The 24,736-nt window shown below is 46.6% G+C and overlaps 1 protein-coding gene across 1 annotated transcript in view; it reads left to right on the top strand.

Annotated features, from left to right (window-relative positions):
• The first annotated feature begins 2,734 nt into the window (after window positions 1-2,734).
• The window catches only part of RELA (RELA proto-oncogene, NF-kB subunit), a 34,374-nt gene continuing 12,372 nt past the window's right edge, over window positions 2,735-24,736 (top strand). The window contains exons 1-2 of the mRNA XM_083416358.1: window positions 2,735-3,184; window positions 21,675-21,716. Of these exons, the coding sequence (XP_083272484.1) occupies window positions 3,136-3,184; window positions 21,675-21,716 (91 nt within the window). The 5' untranslated portion in view covers window positions 2,735-3,135. The remainder of the gene's footprint in view (window positions 3,185-21,674; window positions 21,717-24,736) is intronic.

Here is a 24,736-nt window from a genome sequence, read left to right on the forward strand (position 1 = left end):
GTGTCACGTGATGGTCTAGGAAGTGACGCTAAAACGCTTGCAACGTGACCTGGCAGCCCTCCCAGAAAACGGAAGTTGTCATTTTTGTTGTTGTAATCTGTGTAGTATGAGCATTTATGACTTGGCAGTTAACCGACTCCGTCCCCCTTTATTTAATTCATTACGTTTATATACTGCCTTTCTGCCAAGATACCAAAGCAAATTTTGTAAGATATCAGACTGGATATGTGCTGAGAATTTTGCAATAATATAAAACATACAGAAGTTGGCTGCAAAATTAACCAACCCTTTCACCAATAAAAATACACCAATTCCCAATTTGGATTTTGTTGTTGTTCTGAGGACCACTAAAGCAAAGTGAAAGCAGTCACTTAGCATGTCTAAAAAGAAGCTGCCTTTTGTAAACTCATTAGGCTAGTCTACTGTGGCAGCTGACCAAGGTCTCAGCCAGATAACAGTTTTTCTATCCCTGGCTATCTGACCCTTTTAACTGTAGATGCCAGGGAGTGAACCAGGGACTTTTCACTCTATTACTCAAGGCTCTCACCAACAGATAACAATTCTGTGTGCAACTACAAGCTGCGCGCTGGGTTGTTGTAGTTTTTTGCCCATTAGAATTCCATTCCATACATAGATAAAAAAGTAAGACCTTTGTTAGTCGAAAAAACAAGCAAATAACTACAAAATTGTAAGCAAGCTTTTGCATATGCATTTCCATGGATAGACATAATTTGACCAGAAAACTGCTCCTAATACTAGATGTGTGTCAGTGTTGGCTGTAGTCACATGGAGAGTGAGGTGAATGCATTCAAGGTGTCCAGAAGTGCTTTCCCTTTTCACCATAATAAAATAATATCTTCACATTTCACAGATGAAAATAGGAATACTAGCGGATACCCAGGTTCAAACTCCCAATTTGGTTATGAAGCTCACTAGGTGACCTTAGCAATGGATAAGGAATCGTGTAGATCATTTTGAGCTCCATGCATAAATGCCTGTATGTGATAAATCAGGGCCCATGTCCGAGGCTGGCATTGTCAGGTACTTGCAAAGGGTTTGCAGAGCCTCCTTGCACTGATGAAATACAGATAACACAGCTATAATTTATGTTACTGATGACATGTTACTGATAGCATTATGTAACTGATGACTGCTTTTCAGAAAGCAGTTGCTGGCCACCCAAACAGTCTAATTAAAGAGCAGAGAGGAAAACCTTTGCTCCAGAACCAAGAAAGAATAAACAACCCTGGCTTAAGTTATGTTTTGTTTTTAGTATTTATTCATTTATTTTAAAAACAACTATAAGTATTCAGTTTGAAATTTATTGAAAGGTGGGCCCTTTTTTTTTTAACATTTATGGAAAATAAAGAACACAAAGGTTGGGCGCCACCCCTAGTCCCAGCATTTACCCAGGGTCTGTGTTCCTTTGGATAAAAAGAGGCACAAGAGACTATGGAGACTATGAGATAAATGGCTTGTTGAAATAAATACAACCTGAGCCTAGGATGGAAGTGAACACAGTATTAGATCACCAGAGCACATCTCCCTGCTTCTCTCATAGCTTTGGACAGCTTGAGTCCTAGAGTCATGCTCCACAGTCTCTGGATGGCAACTGCAGCCAGCAGCCAAGATGATTCTATCCTTTGTTCCTCCTCCTTATAACAATGGTGTTATGCACTAAGCAATGGTGTTATGTACTAAGCTATGGGATGCGGGTGGCACTGCGGGTTAAACCACAGAGCCTAGGACTTGTCGATCAGGTCAGCAGTTCGAATCCCCGCGACAGGGTGAGCTCCCGTTGCTCGGTCCCTGCTCCTGCCAACCTAGCAGTTTGAAAACACATCAAAGTGCAAGTAGATAAATAGGTACCACTCTGGCGGGAAGGTAAACGACGTTTCCGTGCACGGCTTCCTTGGCCAAAAAAGTGAGATGAGCGCCGCAACCCCAGAGTCGGCCACGACTGGACCTAATGGTCAGGGGTCCCTTTACCCCTTTACCTTTACCTTACTAAGCTTGGATCTTAGAACAATAGGCAAGTGGGATCCTAGACTGCAGCAACTGATTGGCTTGCAGGAAAAGACCAATCAGGCTCCAGGAGGAAGTTAATCAGCCTATTAGGCTGGTAGCATCTAGAGTGCAACTGATTGGCCTGCAGGAAAAGACCAATCAGGCTCCAGGAGGGAAGCAAAATCAGCCAATCAGATGGGACTCATTGTGTAAATAATGTATATAAAAGCCTGAGGTTTGGGGGACAATTCAATCACTGTTTTACAAGCTGCAATAGAGAGCATGAAATCACTACAGAACTCCGAGTATATTTCAAATATATTTCCTTTTAATTCATTCCTCGTATTACATAGCTTTTGTTATGTTGCCTCTCCACCCCGCAACCCCTTCATAGGTCGTCTCCTTGCTTTCCTCTCCTTTTATTATTTTCTGAGAGGCTCATGAGAAGCGAGGATGTTGGGACGCACAACGCTTCTTGTGCTTGCATACTTTTTAATTTCTTAAGATTTATATATCTCAGCCTTCCTCATAAAATCTCAGGGCGCTTCACAGAATAAAACATTGTCACCCGCAACATAACACTAATAAAATATTTATTATTGCTTTTTTAAAAAATAAAACGCAACAGAATCCAGGTTGGGCTCTCCTCGGAGGTTCCCTTTCCCTCCTGAGCCAGGTAAGGCACTTGCGCCCGATCCCTTAGGCCCGCGATTTGCATAAGAGGCGGGCGGGGGGGTGGCGAGGATGAGTGCGAGAGGCGCGAGCGAGAAGCGGCGCGAGGCGGCGCCTTCCCGGCAGGCGGCGGGGTCACGTGGGGCGGGGTGGTGGTGGTTCCTCCGGCCCCGAGGCGTTGCTGCTGCTGCTGCTGCTGCTGCCGCCGAGGTTCCAGCGGAGCGGGCTGGGTGCGCCTGCGTGTCTCGCCTCCGACCGCCGCCTGCGAGCGCCCTTTCCTGCTGCGCCGTAGTAGTAGTAGTGGGACTCAGGGGGCGGGGAGGGAGCCAGGGCCTGCCGCCTACCACCGACGGCTTCTAGGCTGGCTTCTTTCCTTCCTTGGAGGCGCCTCTTCTCCTGCTCCCGAGGGCCTGCGTGGCGGTGGTGTCCCCCCCGCACCTTCCCCACCCAACTGGCATGGGGGACTCTCTGCCCCAGGGGGGCTTCCAGGCTGCCAACATGGACGGTGAGTGCCTTTGCCTTCTGCTTGCAACCTCCTTCTCAGTTGTGGGTCCGGGGTGGGGTGGGGGCATCTTTGCCTTTCTGCCCCAGATGTGGGGCTTCCCCACACCCGCTTTAGTGGAGGGAGGAGGGGTGTGCATTCTCCTCCTCCTCCTCTCCCCCCTCCACTTTGTTGTTGTTGTTGTTCACGTCGCAACGCATCTGGCAACACAAACGCATACTTTGCCATTAGCAAATGATGCACAACTCTCTTCCTCGTCGTTGTTATTCGCTTATATTTGAAATCATTAGAATACATTGTGCCATTAGCCAATGATACAAAACATTAACAAATACACACAGAAACACAGTTTGGTGAGTTGAAAGCAGTTATGGGTCGGATCCAGTGCTGGCCCCGCTCAGAGAAGGCCCAGTGCTTTTTTTTCCCCTGGGGGTACTCAAGCGTACGCAGTACTGGTACATTTTTTTAAAAGAAGAAAAACACTGAGTAGACCTGTTGAAAATAATGGCACTGGCTATCTTGGGTTGATTTCAGTAATTCTTAAGTATGTTTTATTTTTAAAAAACCACTTTCCCTCAGCTGTGAAGTTCCAAATTGAGTTACAGCAATGTAATCATGCAAGTAAAACGATTTTCAGATGCAGCTATTAAAACAAAGCAATCCTGAGCAAATGTAGCAGTGTACAGAGTAAAACAAAAATGGAAGATGGGATGGGTCCCACAAAAATGTCTTACCTGTCAAAGGCCAGGGTTAAAGGGGTGAGTTAGGAAGGAAGAGGGAAATGGTTGGTCCTCTGTTAACTATTAATAATAATTTTTATTAGTACCCCGCCCATCTGACTGGGTTGCCCCAGCCACTCTGGGTGGCTTCCAACATATATAAAAACATAATAAAACTAGGAAGGTGTGAGGTGAGATGTCTCTGATTTGGAGGAGAGGAGGAGAAATGTTTATTGGTTTCTTAATAAACATTCCCTATGTGATGAGCAATAAATGAAATGTGTTGCTAGTGTGTGAAAAGATCCACCGATCCCTAGGCATTCCTCTCCAGATGGTGGAGGTGTCAGATGCCATCCTGGTGCCTGGGCATCTTCACTTGGTTGCAAGTGGCCAATAGCCAGGTGCAAAAGGAGCCTAGCGATTGGCTGATTTCAAGAGGGAGTGGTATTTGGTTGGGGTTATTCCTCTTGCAGCAGGGGCATTCTCTGAGTTGAAATGAGAGGATGGGCATCTGAGGAGGAGGTTGGGGGGGGATGATACACCATGCACACTTTGTGGGTTTCTAGGCCAACCTGGTGCCTTCCAGATGTTTTGAGCTACAACTTCCACCTGCCAGATGTGGTTCAAAACATCTTGACGGCTCCAGGTTGGCCAAGCCTGCTTACAAGTTGGACCTGTGACTGGTTCCTGGAAGAAATTGCTCCTATGTGCTTCACTAATGGCTCCTTTCTGTGTTGTTTCCTACTGGTGCACTTTATCCTTTGTCTTCAACTGATAGGGCTCAGAATTTCGATTTTGCTGTTGGAGCTGGGGGCAGGGAGGAATTAACTTGTAATAGAGGTTTGTCCCCAAACACGGCTGGTCCCGAATGCTTTTAGTTGGTTATCCTTTCTGGATTATTTAGTGCTGGTTGATGCGCAGTGATATTTGACTTTCTGTAGTTTTGCAGTGATTATGGTTTATGTAGTATTATCAGCCTGCATGCATCTTCAGATCTTCTGTTAGAGTTCTTCTCAAATTTACCCTTCTCAAATGTACCTCAAGCTTTCACGAAGGGGGGGGCAGCTAAACTTAGGGATCCTCTCTTCATGGGGGGCACATCTGGTGTCCACCTTGCAAGCTTTTTAGGTGCCAGCTGAAGACCTTCCTACTTGCTCAGGTATTTTAGATTTGTGATGATCTTTGGAATGTTGCTGTCTTCTGTTTGTCTTTGTGGGGCGTTCTAGTGCCCATCATCAGCGTTCGAAACTTCCATTGTTCTAAGCGCAGTTTTGTGACAGGGAATTTCATTAATGCAAGCAGTTTCTGAGCTCAGGGTGCAGTATTGCGCCTAAAATTTCAGATTAAAACTACCACTTCTGGAAGGAAAGCAGGGCCTTTTTCTGCCTCTCCACTTCCAGCCACTCTCTGAAGACTGGAGAAGGGACCCTCAGAATAATATTAGGTGGGCAGGGAGGGGAAGTAGGGCTTTGTTTTTTTGCAGTGTTAGGATGCAGACTAGACTATGTGAAAAATGAAGATAAAATTTTAGCTGCTGTTCATTCATTTTCAGCTTTGTATTCTTGTTATTAAAAAGCGTGCCTAGACACTCCATTGTCTAGGCCCATAACCTAGGTTTAAGGTGCCATTTAGCTCCTAGCTTTCATATCTCAGTTTCTAACACTGGCCATCATATCTTGCTGTGCTGTGTGAGAATGTGGTCAGTGTACTCATCTGGGTTGTATCCAGCTGAGTTCTACTCCAGGTAGACCTCTTGAAATGAAGAGACCTGTCAGTCATCTCATTCATTTAAATGGACCTACTCTTGGGTGCGACTAATACAATCCAAAACTGTCAATGTTTTTAATGAATGGCAGTGATGCATGTGTGCCCTCTAACCAATTCTTATGTGCTAGGGTGGGAACAGATAAAGCTGCTCATCCTTTCCCAAATGATTCTTCCCTGTCATCATGATGCTACCTTTTAACAAAGGTATGTATGTTCCCTCCATTAGAGCCCTGTGAGGTAGGCCAGGCTCAGCGATAGTGACTGGCTGAAGTTTGCCCACCTGAGTGTAGATTTGAACCTGAGGACGCCCCCCCCCCCCAGCCCTAGTCTGCCACTCTAAAGTACTCTGCCCTACTGGCTCTATGCTGCAACAAATTCTGACAGTTGCATGAAATGAAAACACTGTTCCTTGGTCTTTTACCTCTTGCACCTGCGTCCCTCCAGGTGTTTGTTGGACTCACAACTCCCATCAGCTCCTGTTAGCATGGCCATTGATCAGGGATGATCAGTTGATTTATTAAAAAAAAGTACACTGTTTATAATAAAAAATATTGGGGAGGAGCTTGCCTTAACAATGGAAGATGCAGTCCAACATCTGGAGGGTGAAGGGTTCCCCAGACCCTGCCTTAGGCAGTGGGGAGAAACAACATTGTACACTTTCATAATTTCAAAAAGAAACATCAAATTACAAAAACTGCACCGTTTATTAAAACTCTGCTGTTTGTTTAGAGATGGGGACTCTCTGGACCACCGAATGTTGTTGGACTCCCACCAACCTCAGCTGACACGGGTGTTGCACATGGGTTATGGGAGTTGTAGTTCACCAATATCTGGAGGGCCACAGGGTTCCCTGTCACTGCCTTAGTTTATGTTCCTGAATCACAGAGGCGACGGCTCTGCCTACCATGGTGAGAAAAATAAATGTGCTAGGGCTGCGAGAAGCTGTTGTTTGGTCCTGTTAGCTTTGTGTTGAGGCATTGATTGATTCCATGTATATCCTACTGTTCCTGATGAGCCATAATAAGCCAGCAACCCTGGGTTATTGTGATGTATGAACATAGCTGCTGCTTTAGGTAGCTTGTCTAACACCACCATCTACCCCAGGGAGCGGGAAGCCGGATTTTGACCTGCAGGCCAAATTTTTATCTCACATACCCTTCATGGGCTGAATCTGACATCACAATGACATCAGGCGGTGATCAATGACCCCCAGGACATCAAAGCACCGCATGACACTTTTAAAGAGGCCTGCATGCTGCTTTGAGGCGCTGCTGATCAGCAGATTTGGAATCACTGCTTCACCATTGATGGGCCCTGACTTCAAGCCTGCGCTGTGCAGGGATTGGCTGCACAATTGAGTTTCCCACAGGGAGCTCAGTTGCCCAGCCAACTGACAGGTGTCTGTACCTACCATGCATCTGGTGATGCATTTGACATCTGGCGTGGGGGGCGGGTGGGTGTGGTTTTGGGAAACTTGTATTGAGACAAATTTGGCCCATGGGCCAAAGGGTCCCCCCCCCCCCAGTTTATCCAGGTGGTGGCTGCTGCTGGGGATCTCATGCATCTCTTCCTGGAGCTGCCAAGGCATGAAGTCTGCATGCAACTCCTTGGGCCATAGGCTACTATCTTATGTATCCTATCTGAAACTCTTTTCACCAGCCCCACGTGTGCAGGAGGCAGTGTTGTAGCTAATGCAGTGGCGAAGGCAGTTGCTAGCATATAAACTAAGCAACAGGCTCTGGGGCTCTCCCGCAAAGCACTAAGCAATTTGTCATGGTGCTGTTTGTTAGAATGCAAGCCAATGAGAAGGATTTGTTTTGGGGAAAAGCAAAACTCCGTCAGGACAGGAAGTGCTTCATCTTCTGGCCTCTCCATGTCTCTGAGTAGCAGGGCAAGATAACTGGGACCTGTTCCAAAATGGGCAGGCCTAGCTACAGCATAGCTCCGAAGGCCCAAATGCCTACACCCTTATTCCTGTGCCTCAAAAGAAAAGAATGGGCAGAATTTCTGGCTTAGTTTTCCTTGTGCACCTTGACAAGGCTATGCCAGTGACCAGCCCTGACAAGCAGGGACACTGTGTCCCTCCATTTGTTGCTGGACCAAAGCTCCCAGCATCATCTGTCGTTGCCCTTGCTGACTGGGGCTGATAAAGTGCAACATCTGTGGGCACCAGGCTCTTTATCTTTCCTCTAAGCCTGACCATACCTTATTTACACTGTTTGTGTGGATAAAGTGGATGGGAGCTACGAAACACATTTGCCACTCTGAGCTCTTTGGGATGAAAATACAGGGGTACCTCCGGTTGCGGATGGGATCCGTTCCAGAGCTCCGGTTGGATCCCAAGGTTTCCGCAACCGGAGGGACCGCTTCTGTGCCTGTGCGCAGTGCAGTAGAGCGCTTCTGCGCATGCAGGCATGGTGAAACACTTCCGGGTTTGCCGCTTTCACAACCCGAAGTTTACATTACCCGAGGGTAACATAAGCCGAGGTGCTACTGTAATGAAGTTGCTGGTGGTGAAGACAAATACAAGCTCATGGTTGTGGAGCTTGTACAGTTTGCATTTCTGTGACCAGCATGAAATCAGAGCTTGCTTGCTTCCATCTGGAATTAGGTGTCATTCAGTGTTAGAGGCTCAGATATCCAATTGCCAAATGGCACCTTAAACCTAGCTTACAGAATGTCTAGGCACCATTTCCCCCCCATTGATGGTGGTTGTTGTCCATTTCATTTCTGTACCACTTTATATTTTAAAGAACAAATCTCAGTTTATAACACATTAAGACATCGAATAAAACTATGCAGAATAAAACAAATCCAAGCTTCAAGGGAAATATTTCAGATCCTTCTCTAAGGGACATTTTAATTTCCCTAGTCGCCATCCTGGCATCCAGAGATCTCTACATGGTCGCAATTAGACCTGTGCCAGATGCAAAACACGCTGGCGCCTAGCTAATTTTGAACACGGTGTCATTGCAAAGGGGTATGTGCATATGCTGGAGTTCATTGGAAGCTCATGGGAACAGCTTATCTGAAAGACCCTCAGCCAGGGAATTGGTTCAAATCTGTGGCTCTTGCTTAGTGTGCAAGGGTAGTGGTGGGAGTGGGACAAATCCCTACATTTTCCAGCAGAACCTCTGCCCTCTACCTTTGGGGATAGAAGGTAGGGCTCTGGCAGAGCACATACTTTGCATGAAAAATGTCCCAAGTCTAGCCGCCCACCGACATCTCAAGGCAGCAGGATTAAGTAAAACAAACTCACAGCCAATCTGTGTGGACAATATTGAAGCAAATGGATCAGTGCTCTGATACGCTATAAGGCAGCTTCCTATGTTCCTATTTGGGAAGAGCTGTTGCTCAGTGGTAGAGCATGTGCTTTGCATACAGAAGGTCAATCTCCGGGAATCACTGGCACCATGCAGGGATTACATGGGGGGCGAACGATGTGGAGAAGAAAGTTTTTGAAAAGCATAATTGCAGTGCAGAAGTCGAGCTACTCTGCGTGGCTTGAGAATGTATGTAATTGGTAATTGGATTTTGATTGTCTGAGTGTAGAGACCCTGCTAAAGGTATGTGGTGGAAACCCGGTCTCTCTCCTCTCTTTTTTTTACAAATAGCGATGTCCCAGATGTGGTTTTTCTGGCTGTAATCTGCATTTGGTAGACAAATAAAATCTGACTGATGATTTCATAGAATTGTAGAGTTGAAACGGACCACGAAGGTCATCTTTTGCAATGCATGAGTCTTTTGCCCAACGTGGGGCTTGAACCCACAACCCTGAGATTAAGAGTCTCGTGCTCTCTACCAGCTGAGATATGGACAATAATGGGGTGAGGGGGCTGCACCATTGTGCCCACAAACATGCTCCTCTCACATCTGCACATTTGATGTGCATTAGAAGGAGTTCTATGTAGTTGCACTGATGCATGTGTGGAGCTTCGTGTGGGATGGGGCCCTGATTGGGCAAGGCTCTCTCCTCAGGAGCTCTGCACACTCAAAGCAAATCGGCACATATATAGAATGTGTGTGCATCAGGTCTGTATGTTAAAACTCAATAAGAAATGTTTTGGAGGGAAATATGTACTTAATGTCAAATGCATGGAATTGAGGGGGAGGGATGGTGGGAGAGGGGCTAGCTCACAGGGCCCCCCCACAACCCCCCTCTGCACATTCTTTGAAGTCTCCCTGGCGAGTCCAGATTTGCATATATGAGTTTGGCAAGGAGGTTGTTCCAGGCCATAAACCAGGATTCTTAGGTAATAGGAACAGGGAAGGTCCATCTTTGCCTGTAACTGGGAAGAGCCAATAGCCAGATTGGCAGTACTGGTCTTTGTTGGGCAATGGTCTGTCTGGCTGCAAGGCAGCTCTTTAAGGAGGGCCTATATGGCATGGGGAGAGCCTAGCCCTAGACCTAAAGTGGGTGGTGTGCCAGGAGAGGATGGGAAGATTCAAGGACAATCAAAGAAACATTTAAGCATTTCAGTATAATATAGTTTTTTGTTTTCCAGTGTATTTCTTATCAACAAAAAAAACCTGATGTGCCTCAAGCCAGCTTTTGCTCAAAAAAAAGTTTGAGAACCACTTGCCTAGACTTTGCATGTAGCTTCAGTCTCCTGGCACTTGGCTCTCAGGTAGCAGAGCTATTGAATTACAGGATGGAACCTGCTCCCACAAGTTGTGGCAATGGCCACCCAGCTTGATGGCTTTGTACGAGAATTAGACAACATGAACTTGGAGGATAAAGGTATCGTTGGCCATCAGCCACAATGGCTGTGATCTTTGCTGTTGGAGGCACTTGGCCTCTGGACACCAGTTGCTGGGAATAGCAGGTGGGGAGAGCACTGTTGCATTTGGGTCCTGCTTATGGGTTTGCCATCGTGGGGATCCAGTAGGCCCCTGTGAGAACAGGATGCTGGACTAGGAGGGCCCCCTTTGAACCTGGTCCAGTAGACGTTGATATTCACCACCGCCAGTCCTGAGACCCTGAAGAAGCTCTGTCAGTTAAGGTAGGAAAATCCTGTGTGCTAACTCTCCATTCTCCTCAAGTCCTTGCCTGCTTACCATAGGTGAGATGGAAGGGCATGCAGATGAGTGAGCTGGCTGGCAGAAGGTGGGAGAAGAGGCTGCTCCATCCGTCTTCTGTACCTATTAACTTCATTATGTTTGTATCCCATCTTTTCTTTAAGGAACTCAAGGTGGCATACATGCTTCTAACCGCCCCCCCCCCTTTACCATTTTATTCTCACAACAGCCCTGTGAGGGAGGTTGGACAGAGAGATAGTGACTGGCCCAAGGTTACCCAGATTAGGCTTCATGCCTGAGTGGGGATTAGAACTCTGGTCTCCCAGGTCCTAGTCTGACATTCTAACCACTACACCAGGGCATTGGGAATGCAGTGGACTGCTTCAGGAAGGACGGAGCTCTCAGTCTTTTTTTCTATCTGCTCCCCAGCAGGCTAGTTTTGCATTTATTGCAAGGTAGCAGCTCAACATAAAAAAACCAAACAACTAAGTTCATGGCCACTGATCCCATCACCTCCTGGCAAATAGAAGGGGAAGAAATGGAGGCAGTGAGAGATTTTACTTTTTGGGCTCCATGATCACTGCAGATGGCAACAGCAGTCACGAAATTAAAAGACGCCTGCTTCTTGGGAGAAAAGCAATGACAAACCTAGATAGCATCTTGGAAAGCAGAGACATCACCTTCCCGAAAAGCTATGGTTTTCCCAGTAGTGATGTATGGAAGTGAGAGCTGGACTATAAAGAAGGCTGATTGCCAAAGAATTGATGCTTTTGAATTATGGTGCTGGAGGAGACTCTTGAGAGTCCCATGGACTGCAAGAAGATCAAACCTCTCCATTCTGAAGGAAATCAGCCCTGAGTGCTCACTGGAAGGACAGATCGTGAATACTTTGGCCACCTCATGAGAAGAGAAGACTCCCTGGAAAAGACCCGATGTCGGGAAAGATGGAGGGCACAGGGAGAAGGGGACGACAGAGGACGAGATGGTTGGACAGTGTTCTCGAAGTTACCAGCATGAGTTTGACCAAACTGCGGGAGGCAGTGGAAGACAGGAGCGCCTGGCATGCTCTGGTCCATGGTGCCACAAAGAGTCGGACACGACTAAACGACTAAAAAACAAGCAGCAGCTTTTTTGGGTAGACTGACTTGGATCCGCTATCTCTCTCTCCTTTCTGATAAATGACACAATAACTCCTTGCAGATCATAGAAACTGTTTGCAAAGTGGTAGTCAGTGGGAGACCCTCTGAGCATGTGCAGTGAAAGCCCGTCAGTAGGACTTCCAGATCAGAGTATGGATCATGAGGTAGATTTGAATCCTGGCACCTTCTATTTCCTTACCTAAAAAAAAAAAAGTTTAGTCACTCTTTCTCCATGTACACTCATTTACACACACCTGCATGCACCTTTCTTTTTTAAAAAAGAGAATAATGTAGAATTATGGCGTTTCTACAATTCATTTGCATTCCATATCCCTTAGGCAAGAAATAACCTTGGTTATTCTCCCTTCTTTTCCCTTTTCTCTTGTAAGATCGAGCCCGGTCCCCGTTTCTTAAAGCTTGTGTTTTCTGTCAGCGTTTAGGTATCTGGAAATGTGTCTCTCTCAAACTTCCTCTTTTGGGGCCCGAAACAAAGAACATTATGTGTCTGTTTTTGAAACTCAATTTTCCTTGGGGCGGGGGGCTGTCTCAGCTTCTGCATTGTGTGGTATGCCTGTGTGTTGTTCAGTTTTGTTTTCCTAAGGGGAAACTGTGTAAGGTCTCATTCAGCAGAAACCCCAACAAGTGTGTTTTGTGGCACCTTATAAAAGACTGAAGCAGATTTGCTGTGGCATCAGGTGGCGCAAGAGCCAGTGTGGTTAGGAGTGTCTGACCAGGGCTGGGGAGGGTAGGTTCAGAAGCCATGGGTTGGCTCCGCTACCAATCTTATGCAGACGAGATCCATTGAAGTCAATAGACGTGACTAGCATAGGCTCATTGCATTAGGTCTATGCTGAGTAGAACTTAGTTGGATTCAACCCCATGTAGCCATGAAGCTCTCCTACTGGATGACTTAGTGTGTGTGTGTGTGTGTGTGTGTGTGTGTGTGTGTGTGTAAGAACCTTTTTCACCCCAAGGGCCGCATCCATTCCTTTCTGGATAACTTTCCTGGGGCCACACACAGTGTTTGAAATTAGCGGGTGCATTTTGCACCTGACTATCAGCCACTTAGGGATGTGGGTGGCGCTGTGGGTTAATCCACAGAGCCTAGGACTTGCTGATCAGCAGGTCGGTGGTTCGAATCCCCGTGACGGGGTGAGCTCCCATTGCTCGGTCCCTGCTCCTGCCAACCTAGCAGTTCGAAAGCATGTCAAAGTGCAAGTAGATAAATAGGTACCGCTCCAGTGGGAAGGTAAATGGCGTTTCCGTGCGCTGCTCTGGTTCGCCAGAAGCAGCTTAGTCATGCTGGCCACATGACCCGGAAGCTGTACACCGGCTCCCTCGGCCAATAAAGCGAGATGAGCGCCGCAGCCCCAGTCAGCCATGACTGGACCTAATGGTCAGGGGTTCCTTTACCTTTTTATCAGCCACTTGTGACCAAGTGGAGATGGCTAGGCGCCAGGTTGGTTGGTGCCTGACATCTCCACCCTCTGGACGTGCATGTTTAGGGATCCTTGGATCTTGACTGCTTTCACAGCACTAGCAACACATCCTGTAGAACTCTGTCCATTATAGTTTAGCTGCACAATCAGATAAAATCAGGAACCAAAATGCCCTTTTCTGTGCAGCCTGAGCATGAGCAGTGAACAAAGTTGTAGTTCATTGTTGTAGCTTGTCTTCACTTACCCCACCCCACTGCCCTGCTCGCAATTTCGAAGAATATTCTTACGTTATGAATGGTCCACGTCACCATTAAGAAAAATAGATATGTGCACTGTCCCTGGATCAAGTGACTTTCAGTGGGTACAACCCATAGCGGTTCAGTGCTGGAAGCTGGTTTTGGACTACAATTCCCATCATCCCCGACTACTGGTCCTGCTAGCTAGGGAAGATGGGAGTTGTAGTCCAATAACACCTGGAGTCCCAAGTTTGGGGAAACCCTGAAGGCACATGAGGCTGTACCACTTCGCTGAAGCTAAGCAGGTATGGGTCTGGTCTGCACTTGGGTTTTCAACTGTTTGGGAACCCCATTTGTGCTTCGCTCTGAGTTGCACGATGGGAGAAAGTTGCCTGGCATGCAGTGATGGGTTACATTCCTTGTCCTTATTTGAACTGGCGACGTATCAGCATGAGAACAAAGAAGAAATTCCAGACCATTCAGTCACGTTTTCTTGAGACTTGCACAGCTCAGATTTGTATTTCCAATTTATATGGTCAGAAATAGACCTTAACCCAGGCTCCCCCTTCCCTTTTTAACTTTTCCCTATTTTTCTTTATGTTGCTTTGGTTGCGTAATAATAATAATAATAATAAATTTTATTTATATCCCGCCCTCCCCAGCCGAAGCCGGGCTCAGGGCGGCTAACAACAATAAAACAGTACAAAAGTACAGCACAAACAACACTCTAAAATCATTCATTATAAAATTAATTAATTCAAGCCACTGGCAACCATTGGGCCAGAGCTCCGTGAAGATTGCTGAGGGAGGGAGTCAGGCTGTGCCCTGGCCAAAGGCCTGGTGGAACAGTTCTGTCTTGCAGGCCCTGCGGAAAGATGTCAAGTCCCACAGGGCCCTGGTCTCTTGTGACAGAGTGTTCCACCAGATCGGAGCCACGGTGGAACTTTATCTTTCATAAAGTGACAAATGTGGCGAATTCATGGAGGATAAGACTGTCAGCAACTACTAGCCAAAATGACTATGTTCTGCCTCCATGCGGAAGGCAGTACTCCTCTGAGTAAGACTGGGTGGAAATACAAGTGGGGAGAGCAGCTATTGTCCCCAGATCCTCTTGGTGGGCCTCTGAGCCTGGTCCAGCAGTGCCCTCTTTTTATGATCGGAAACCAAGGAAATAGAACAAAATGTAACTGCAAGAAATGTATTTTGAATATTCAGGAACTATGCTCTACATGTTCCGTTTGGATTGTTGATATAAACATCTACACCATATATCTTAAGCACGTGACTTCTCCCAAAGAATCCTGGGAATTGTAGTTTAGCCTCACACCCAACACCCGTAACAGACTAGAGTTCCCAGGAAGCCATGTGCTTTAAACGTAGGGTTTCAGGTGGGTTTCAGGTTGAGAGAAAGAGAGAGACTTGACTTGCCCTCACCAATCCAGAGGCTCGCGGCTGGGCAGGGCAACCTCATTTGGATTTTCTACGCTTAAAGCCCCAGCTGCCTTGCTCTGTAGTTCTGCACACTTGTGCATCAATCAGTATAGCTGAGATTGTGTTTAAAAAGAGAGATAAATTAATGTTCTGTGTCTAGGTTTTATTTAAACTTTGCACCCAGTAGAGCCAGTTTTTCCAGCTGCAACAAAACATTGCAAAGATGTGCATGAGAGCTTAGTTTAGCACCCTTAATTTTTACTATTTTGCTAGACACAGGCTGGTAGTTTTATCTGGCCGCCTTGCTGTCACCTGAGACATTGGCAGCCATTGCCCAGCCTCTTCCAAGCCTGCCTTTGAAGCCATAAGGACTAGAAACTTGTGTGTGCGTGCATTTTCTCTCTCTCTCTTTAAATCCAGGAAGCTTAGTTCAGCACCCTTTTACCACCTTCAGAGCGTTTTTTTCCTGTGCTGCAGGGTAACCACAGCCTCTGGTAGGGCAGTCCAGCCTTTTGATCTTTTTCTTCTTGGCGTTACTTAACATTAGCAGTTTTAGCTTCCGTTTCACATAGGGGAGGCCCACATTTGTATCCTGGCCTCTGGTTGTTGTGTGCGTGCAAGCGAGCCTGCAGTTCCATGACACACAGGCCTGCCTCCCACCTTTTTCTCTTTTCTTTCTATCGCTCTCTGCTGGTGGCTGCGATGGACCATTGGGGAGGAAGTCTTTATTCCAGAAGAAAGAAAGAGAAAAAGCATGCTTGAAAGTCTTCCACCTATTAGGCCGGACCTCCTGACATGCACTAAACAAAAAGGGGTGGGGAAACCTCTCTGGCCAGGAGGCTGAATGTGGTTCAGCATGCCTCCCTTCTGGGCTTGAGACTTTTCCCCAGCCTGTGGCCTTCACTTGCCCTGGTCTTTGCCCTCCTCCAGAACTTGTGTCTGTCTGAAATGTGTCCTAGACCTGTGTCTTGCTTGCCTGGGTGGAGAGTCATAGAATCATAGAGTTGGAAGAGACCACAAGGGTCATCGAGTCCAACCCCCTGCCAAGCAGGAAACACCATCAGAGCACTCCTGACATATGGTTGTCAAGCCTCTGCTTAAAGACCTCCAAAGAAGGAGACTCCACCACACTCCTTGGCAGCAAATTCCACTGTCGAACAGCTCTTACTGTCTGGAAGTTCTTCCTAATGTTTAGGTGGAATCTTCTTTTCTTGTAGAGAGAAGTGTGGGTGCTGACCTCTCGGCTTTGGCGTGGCTGGAATATAGCTGGAATTGTGCCTTCCATATATATTTCTCTGCCCGCCACTGGGATGTGGCCCCTGGAAGGCTGCTTGCAAGGGAATTTGGCCCTTGGGCTGTAGAGGTTTTCTATGCCCTAGGAGTTTTGGGGCTCTGGCAAGGTGGGCTCCGGCAATGGACCCCTCAGTTAAACCCAACTCCATAAATACTAAGCACAAGGTGTTCCAGATTTACTTTTCCAAAGTACAGAAGGTACAGGCTTTAATCAGACCTTGTGAAATAAACATAAGAACTCTTTTTTTCATCTTGAAGAGCAGGAGAAAAACACTTAAAAGTGGTGGCTTGGTAGCTGTTCGTTGGAACTCACAGGGGAGATTTTTAGTGAGAAATTGCAGAGAAACAGCTTGTTAACACAGCCAGCTCTTGCTATGTTGTACAGAAGTTTCTTTTGGAACCTGGGAAAGATTAGACGAAACTGATCCCTCATTCAGACATCTCAAAAAAAGTCGCTGCGACTTAACTCGTTCCATTTGTACCTGTTTGAGTAGAGCCATGGGTTTCTGAGTATGTGCAGAGTTCCTTGCAGAAAGGAGGTTCTGGAAGGGGGGTATAAGGCAGGAATGGGGGAGCCTGTGGCCTTCTGGATGTTGTTGTACTCCCAAGTCCCATCAGCCCCAGCGAGCATGGCCAGTGATCATAGGAATTGTAGTCTAGCAACAACTTCCACCCCCATTGTAAGTCCTTGCAGGGCCTTGAGTCACCTGATTTGAATGGCTCCAATGGTGTTTCACATACTTATATGAATTTGAGATCAGTAAAAGCCTGCCTCCTTCCTTGGAGAAGAGTGTGGTATCAACCAGTGACAAAATCTGTGAAATTAAATATTGTAAGGAGCCAATCAGAAATTTACTTAAAAGTAATCTAACCTAGAGGGTTCCCTTCTAAATGGTTCTGAACATATACAGTGGTACCTCGCAAGACGAATGCCTCGTGAGACGAAAAACTCGCAAGACGAAAGAGTTTTTTGTTTTTTGAGTTGCTTCGCAAGACGAATTTCCCTATGGGCTTGCTTCGCAAGACGAAAACGTCTTGCGCCTTTTTCTTAAAACCGTCAATGCATTCCTATGGGAAACCGCCAATGCATTTCCTATGGGAAACCGTGCTTCGCAAGACGAAAAATTCACAAGATGAAAAAACTCGCAGAACGAATTAATTTCATCTTGTGAGGCACCACTGTACTACAGAATAACAAGCCACTTCAGACCAGTTGGCCTATTGTAAAAAAAGAGAGGATTAAACTAGATTAACTGGCTGACTGACCGGACCCAAAGGGTGCTCATCAATGGTTCCTCTTCATCCTGGAGAAGAGTGACTAGTGGGGTGCCACAGGGTTCTGTCTTGGGCCCGGTCTTATTCAACATCTTTATCAACGACTTGGATGATGGACTCAAGGGCATCCTGATCAAATTTGCAGATGACACCAAACTGGGAGGGGTGGCTAACACCCCAGAAGACAGGATCACACTTCAAAACGATCTTGACAGATTAGAGAACTGGGCCAAAACAAACAAGATGAATTTTAACAGGGAGAAATGTAAAGTATTGCACTTGGGCAAAAAAAATGAGAGGCACAAATACAAGATGGGTGACACCTGGCTTGAGAGCAGTACATGTGAAAAGGATCTAGGAGTCTTGGTTGACCACAAACTTAACATGAGCCAACAGTGTGACGCGGCAGCTAAAAAAGCCAATGCAATTCTGGGCTGCATCAATAGGAGTATAGCATCTAGATCAAGGGAAGTTATAGTGCCACTGTATTCTGCTCTGGTCAGACCTCACCTGGAGTACTGTGTCCAGTTCTGGGCACCACAGTTCAAGAAGGACACTGACAAACTAGAACGTGTACAGAGGAGGGCAACCAAAATGGTCAAAGGCCTGGAAACGATGCCTTATGAGGATCGGCTAAGGGAGCTGGGCATGTTTAGCCTGGAGAAGAGGAGGTTAAGGGGTGATATGATAGCCATGTTCAAATATATAAAAGGATGTCACATAGAGGAGGGAGAAAGGTTGTTTTCTGCTGCTCCAGAGAAGCGGACACGGAGCAATGGATTCAAACTACAAGAAAGAAGATTCCACCTAAACATGAGGAAGAACTTCCTGACAGTAAGAGCTGTTCGACAGTGGAATTTGCTGCCAAGGAGTGTGGTGGAGTCTCCTTCTTTGGAGGTCTTTAAGCAGAGGCTTGACAACCATATGTCAGGAGTGCTCTGATGGTGTTTCCTGCTTGGCAGGGGGTTGGACTCGATGACCCTTGTGGTCTCTTCCAACTCTATGATTCTATGATTCTATGATTCTATGATTCTATGAGATTAGACATAAAAACCTAAGGTATCTGTTCTCTGTCTTGGAAGCTTTGTGTGGAAGTTCCAGCTCCCAGACACGCTTTTGTGATCTTCAGCCAGTCCAGACTAGAGACCCCTTTCGGACTGCCAACCAGACCATCTTTCACATTTTCACTTTTGATTTAAACTTAATAGTACCAGGCAGTGTCTTGCCGCACTGAGGTATTGGCATGCTAACAAGTGAAGCTGTTTTCCAAGTATTGTTAGTCAGACTTCGGAACACTTTTAATAGTTGTATCCTCTTTTGATTTCTGGGGGTTTTCTCTTCAGTGAAGGCTATGGTAGACATTAAGCAAGAGGGCAAGTCATGCTCAGTTCTTTTTAAAATAAATTTTATTAAAAGGTTTTCCTGGTTTACAAAAGTACATGCATTGTCTCTTTTTTCAGGTTGTAGAGTCTCTTTGTGATCAGTTACATTTGATATGAGACGTTAGTGTTGTATGCGGTATAAGGTTGGGGAAGAGGGGTGAAGCATTCTTTTACATTGTGTACGTGTGGGGTTTTGTGTCAGCATCAAGTGGGTAGATTCTCTTCCTATTCGCTTATTACATTTCCTCAGTAGTGAAGTCATGCTCACTTTTACAATGGTTGCGTTTTCTTAATCAGAAAGCCTTTCTGTCACTTTCTCGCTTTCCATAACTTTCACCACCTCCTTTCTCATTTCTTCTCTATTTAGCTACTTCTACTTTTTCTCCTGCATCGCTAGTCTTGCCTTCCCCCTCTCTCAGTTTCCACCTTCTCATTGCTCTCGCCTTCTTTCGCCATCTTTTCTATCACCAGGTATCTTCCTGCTGCCTCTTTCTCTCTTGCTCATCCCTTCTTCTACATTCTCCTTACCTTCTCAAAACCCTTTTTGCCCTTTATTTTTCTTGCCTTTTTCTACTTCCTTTCACCTGTGGGTATTCCAGGCTCTCTTCTCCCTTTCCTTTCTACTCTGCTTACTTTCCTCCCCCGTGTCACCTTCTCTGCCAGTTCAGTTTACCACTCTGTGGACTCTTGCCCGCCCCCCCCCCCCGTCAACTTTCCGGATGAATAGGATTTCTGGGAAAGCTTCATCACCCTCAGAATACAGCTGGCAGCTGTACAGCGGTGCCTCGCAAGACGAAATTAATTCGTTCTGCGAGTTTTTTCGTTCTATGAGTTTTTTCGTCTTGCGAAGCACCAATGTGTATTGACAGTTTCCCATAGGAATGCATTGGCGGTTTAAAAAAAAAAGGCGCAAGACGTTTCGTCTTGCGAAGCAAGCCCATAGGGAAATCCGTCTTGCGAAGCAACTCAGAAAATGAAAAACCCTTTCGTCTAGCGAGTTTTTCGTCTTCCGAGGCATTCATCTTGCGAGGTACCACTGTACTTTGTTTCCCCTTTATCGGATGATGGGGAAATTCCTCAGATTCTCACATACTGGGGTGTGTGTGTTGGGGGAACCACAATTGTGGGAGAGTTAATTCCCCCCTCCCCAGACTAAAATTAGGTTTGGGGAGAATCTGTTGACTACAACGCGGTCGCCAGTGTGGTGTCAGGTGGCGCCCTTTCAGTCTTGGTGCTCCAAAGCCTCTGAGCATGCGCACGGACACACACATGGTATTGTTGACCCTTGGCCAATAAGGTAGCGAGCACAGCTACTTTTTAAAGGGGTAAAAAAGGTCCACAGGCCTTAAGCAGGAAGCTGGAAAAGTGACTCTCTTCCCCACTTCCTCTTTCAGCTCTATGTGCTTTTCGAGGTTCAGTGTAAGTCAGCCGGATCCAACTTTTACCCTGATCTCTTGGAAGCATGAAGTGCACGCGTATCTTTTCTTTCCCGTGTTTCGGGAGAAGAGACGCAAAGGGGGTAGCAGCACCCACAGCGCTCGCTTGAAACTCAGAGTGCGCCGACATGGCCTGAAAAAGTTGGCTGCCAGTCAGAGGGTTCCTTTCAAGCTTCATTGCAAACAGGGAATAAATGGGAGGCCTCTGTGATCATTTGTAGAGTGGAGGAGAAGCACCCTTATATCCTAATGCCTGCTGGGGAGGTGGACACTGAGCTGATCCTGTTAAGCAAGAGTGCAGGCTTGGGATCATTTCCTTAACTGCATAGTGTCAAGTGATCATGAGCAACACACCTTTCGCTTGGCAGACCGCAGCGGCTGAAGTAACGGCTGAAGTCTTTACAAGGCTAATGCTGGGTGGTCAAGCTGTGTGGAGATGCTGCCTATGTATGGATTATGTATTGAGTAAGACATGGCATGGGACGCGGGTGGCGCTGTGGGTTAAAGCCTCAGCACCTAGGGCTTGCCGATCGAAAGGTCGGCGGTTCGAATCCCCGCGGCGGGGTGCGCTCCCGTTGTTCTGTCCCAGCGTCTGCCAACCTAGCAGTTCGAAAGCACTCTCGGGTGCAAGTAGATAAATAGGGACCGCTTACTAGCGGGAAGATAAACGGCGTTTCCGTGTGCGGCTCTGGCTCGCCAGAGCAGCGTTGTCACGCTGGCCACGTGACCCGGAAGTGTCTTCAGACAGCGCTGGCCCCCGGCCTCTTTGAGTGAGATGGGCGCACAACCCTAGAGTCTGTCAAGACTGGTCCGTACGGGCAGGGGTACCTTTACCTTTACCTTTAAGACATGGCATTCAGTTGCTGGTGGAGGGGGGGGGCTGTAGCTCAGTGGCAGAGCACCTGAACGTCCCTGGTTGAACCCCTAGCATCTCCAAGTACAGCTGACAGGTTCCTGTCTGAAACCCTAGTGGAGAGCCCCTGCTGGTGCAGATGCCATTATTTTTGCCATCATAATATTATCTTTATCATTATCATCTTGACTGGAATTCATATCCTTCCTTCTCCACAAGGCTCCAGGGAAGGTCACAACAAGATGCAAATACAATTTACAAATGGAAGAACGGGGTGGGTCCTAAAACATACCTCTAATATCAAAGGCCAGGTTAAAGAGTTGTGTCTTCAGCAGGTAACAGCAGCAATACAGTGAAGGTGCCAAGTGTGCTTCCCTGGGGAGGGAATTCTGCAGCTTTAGGGCTGCTGGTGGCCCAGTGATCTGACTCTTTATAAGCAGTTTCCTAGGTTTGTGCTTTCCACAGTTATTCATGCTGGTGTTTTGTTTTCTTTCCTTCCTCCAGATCTCCTGCCGTTGTTGTTGCAACATAACTGGGGTCTTCCAGGTAAGTGGCATGTCTTGGTTTCGTGTTGTTGTCATTCATATCACAAATGACAGTATTTCCTGGGAAGTTTTGAACTGGGGAGGGGGGAGGATAGTGCCCCCCAATTTTCCACTTCCTTAATGGAAGGAGATGGGATTTAAGCTTTTCTTAGAACTTATTATTCGTTTCAGAATAACACAACCTGATACCACGCACTTTGCTTATGTTGTTTATTTTATTTAAAAGCATTTATAAACTTAATAAAGATCTAAGTCGTAGTGTTGTTTTTGTTTAAGAAAAAATAGAAGCCCCGTGGCACTGAATTTACAAATGTTTATAACCTTTATGTTCTTCCTAAAACAAAAAAGTACCCTAATTTACAGTGATTTTAGATTTTATTAGTATCGTATTGGTATCTTTTGAAGCATTTTGTAAATATGTTCACTAGTCATGGTTTTATGTTTCACCTCAAGGAGTTTTATTTCTGCAAGCAAGAGCAGAAATAGTGTTCCCATTGCAGTGGTTTCGAACACTAGTTTCAGAACTGCATTGGCCCCCGAGGGCTGCTTTGAAGGAATCCCATATGAAGGCATGACTTAAGCAAAAAATATTCAGTAACATGCTTTCCCAGACTTTTCACCATTTCTTTGTCTGTTAAAATACCGGTGTCGGGCCACCTGTTGCAAGACAAACTCAAAAAAGTCAGTTCAGAAAAAAACAGAGGCATGTTCTGAGACACTGAGATTTCCTATATCACTCATTTGAAGTGGTAAAGGGGCTGTCATAAAAAATTATAATAAATGCAGGAGTAGGATTTATGGTGGTGAGAAAGGAAAAATCTTTAATTGCTGGGTGCTGTTGGCACCAGAAATTCAGCGATCCAGCTTTACGCAGTAATATATTTACTCTCCAAGAATCGGAGGATACAGTATTTGTGAATTTCCTCTACTATGTAAAAAGGTAAAGGTACCCCTGCCCGTACGGGCCAGTCTTGACAGACTCTAGGGTTGTGCGCCCATCTCACTCAAGAGGCCGGGGGCCAGCGCTGTCTGGAGACACTTCCGGGTCACGTGGCCAGCGTGACATCGCTGCTCTGGTGAGCCAGAGCCGCACACGGAAACGCCGTTTACCTTCCCGCTAGTAAGCGGTCCCTATTTATCTACTTGCACCCGAGCTACATCTTTTTGTCCAGGATCCTATTCTGGGGTTCAGGATCCTGTCCTGGACACTGTACTGCTCCTGAAGCCATGCACACCTTTGGTATATTATTTTTAGTGTTCTAAGAGATGGTCCCTCCGTTTCTTCTACTGCACCCCTTACATCTGGCTGCTGCGGAGACAAAAGCTTTTCTGGCTGTAAAAGATGCAGAGTCAGGAGTTAAAAGTTTTTCCGGGTAGAGAGATAGTGATTGGCTGGGGCGGGGAGTAGTTGTTGGTCATGTATAATTGGTGGTGGTGGAGGAGCTTCTCACATGGGTTGGCTGAGCTGCCTTGTAATGTTGTGGAATGTTGCTCCAGCAGGGCAGGGAACAACTGTTGGAATGCTTGCAGTCGCTGTCTGGCTTCTGTGACGGAAGGGGCAATGGTCAGGAGACAGACAAACATGTAAACCTCACCTGGGGTGACTAGAAGAGCAGAAATAAGTTGTGGGCCAAGCTAAGGAGAGCAGGGGCTTATTGGATTTTGAATAAATCAGTTTCTGATTTCTAAGTCCTAATTCACATCTTGGCTGGGAGGTTCTGTGACTGGAGCAGAGAGAAATGACTTATAGTCCTTGTTTCCTGGCTTCACAGTGTCGGTGGAGGGTGAGGTCATTGATTTCTGGTGGATGTGGATCCTGCTGTGCTGCCTCTCCCTGTTGTGGGGATTTCCCCTGTCTTGGGAGAGTTCTCTAGCTTCTCAGGTTGATCCGCCCTGCATTTTAATTCTTTTTTAATAGCCCGGGCGAAGGAGTCTGGCGCAGGTAACACAGGGGTTACTGACTCTGCCAAGCAAAACAGATGGGTCAGGCCACAGTTTTGGAGGGGTGGGGCCTCTGTCCCCGCACAGTGGAAAAGGCAGTTACCATCTGCTGCCAAGCTTGGCTGGACTTTGCTTGTGCCTGTGACTTAATCTAGTAGAAAAAGAAAAATTCCTGTATTGCTTCAAAGCTTGGATCGGGAAATCCCCAAGTTTGGGAGGGGGAGGGGGGAAGTTGACTCCCAGAGGAAACAGTGTGAGAGCACAGGACAGAGTAAAAACAGGGCCCCTTTTGACAAGGGGGGGGGGCAGGAGGGGACACACATAGGCCTGCCTGTGTGACTTTGGGAACATTCCTTTCTCTGTCCAGACAGAAAGTTGGCAGGCAGTTCTTAATTTTCAGGGAAAGTACCTTTTGTTGTTGCTGCAAATCTCAGCAAGGGACAACTGCATTTAGGGGGATTGGAATAAGGTGGAGAGGCTGTTTCTTCTTTCTCTCTTAAATGAAAAGTATTGAGAGTCAGCCGTTCGCAAAGTGTGATGTGTACCTAGGGGCACCTTGCCCACCCCCAAGAGGGCTCAGGCTTCTGATAACACTCGCATTCATTTAAAAACCACTGTATGAAATGCCGCAAAGCAGTTTGTTATTAACGATATTTTTAAAAAAATCATATGTGAAACGATTCCAAATCCACATTCAAGGGGAATGAAAAAGGAAAACCTTCAGTGGCGTCAAAAATACAGTGGTACCTCGGGTTAAGTACTTAATTCGTTCCGGAGGTCCGTTCTTACCCAGAAACTGTTCTTAACGTGAAGCCGCCAGAGCACAATTTCTGTTCTCGTCCTGAAGCAAAGTTCTTAACCCAAGGTACTATTTCTGGGTTAGCAGAGTCTGTAACCTGAAGCGTATGTAACCCGTTACCACTGTATGTATTTATAGAATCATAGAATCATAGAGTTGGAAGAGACCACAAGGGCCATCGAGTCCAACCCCCTGCCAAGCAGGAAACACCATCAGAGCACTCCTGACATATGGTTGTCAAGCCTCTGCTTAAAGACCTCCAAAGAAGGAGACTCCACCAC

The sequence above is a fragment of the Podarcis tiliguerta genome, assembly GCF_965153285.1.
Source record: "Podarcis tiliguerta genome assembly, chromosome: 16".
Classification (NCBI taxonomy): Eukaryota; Metazoa; Chordata; class Lepidosauria; order Squamata; family Lacertidae; genus Podarcis; species Podarcis tiliguerta.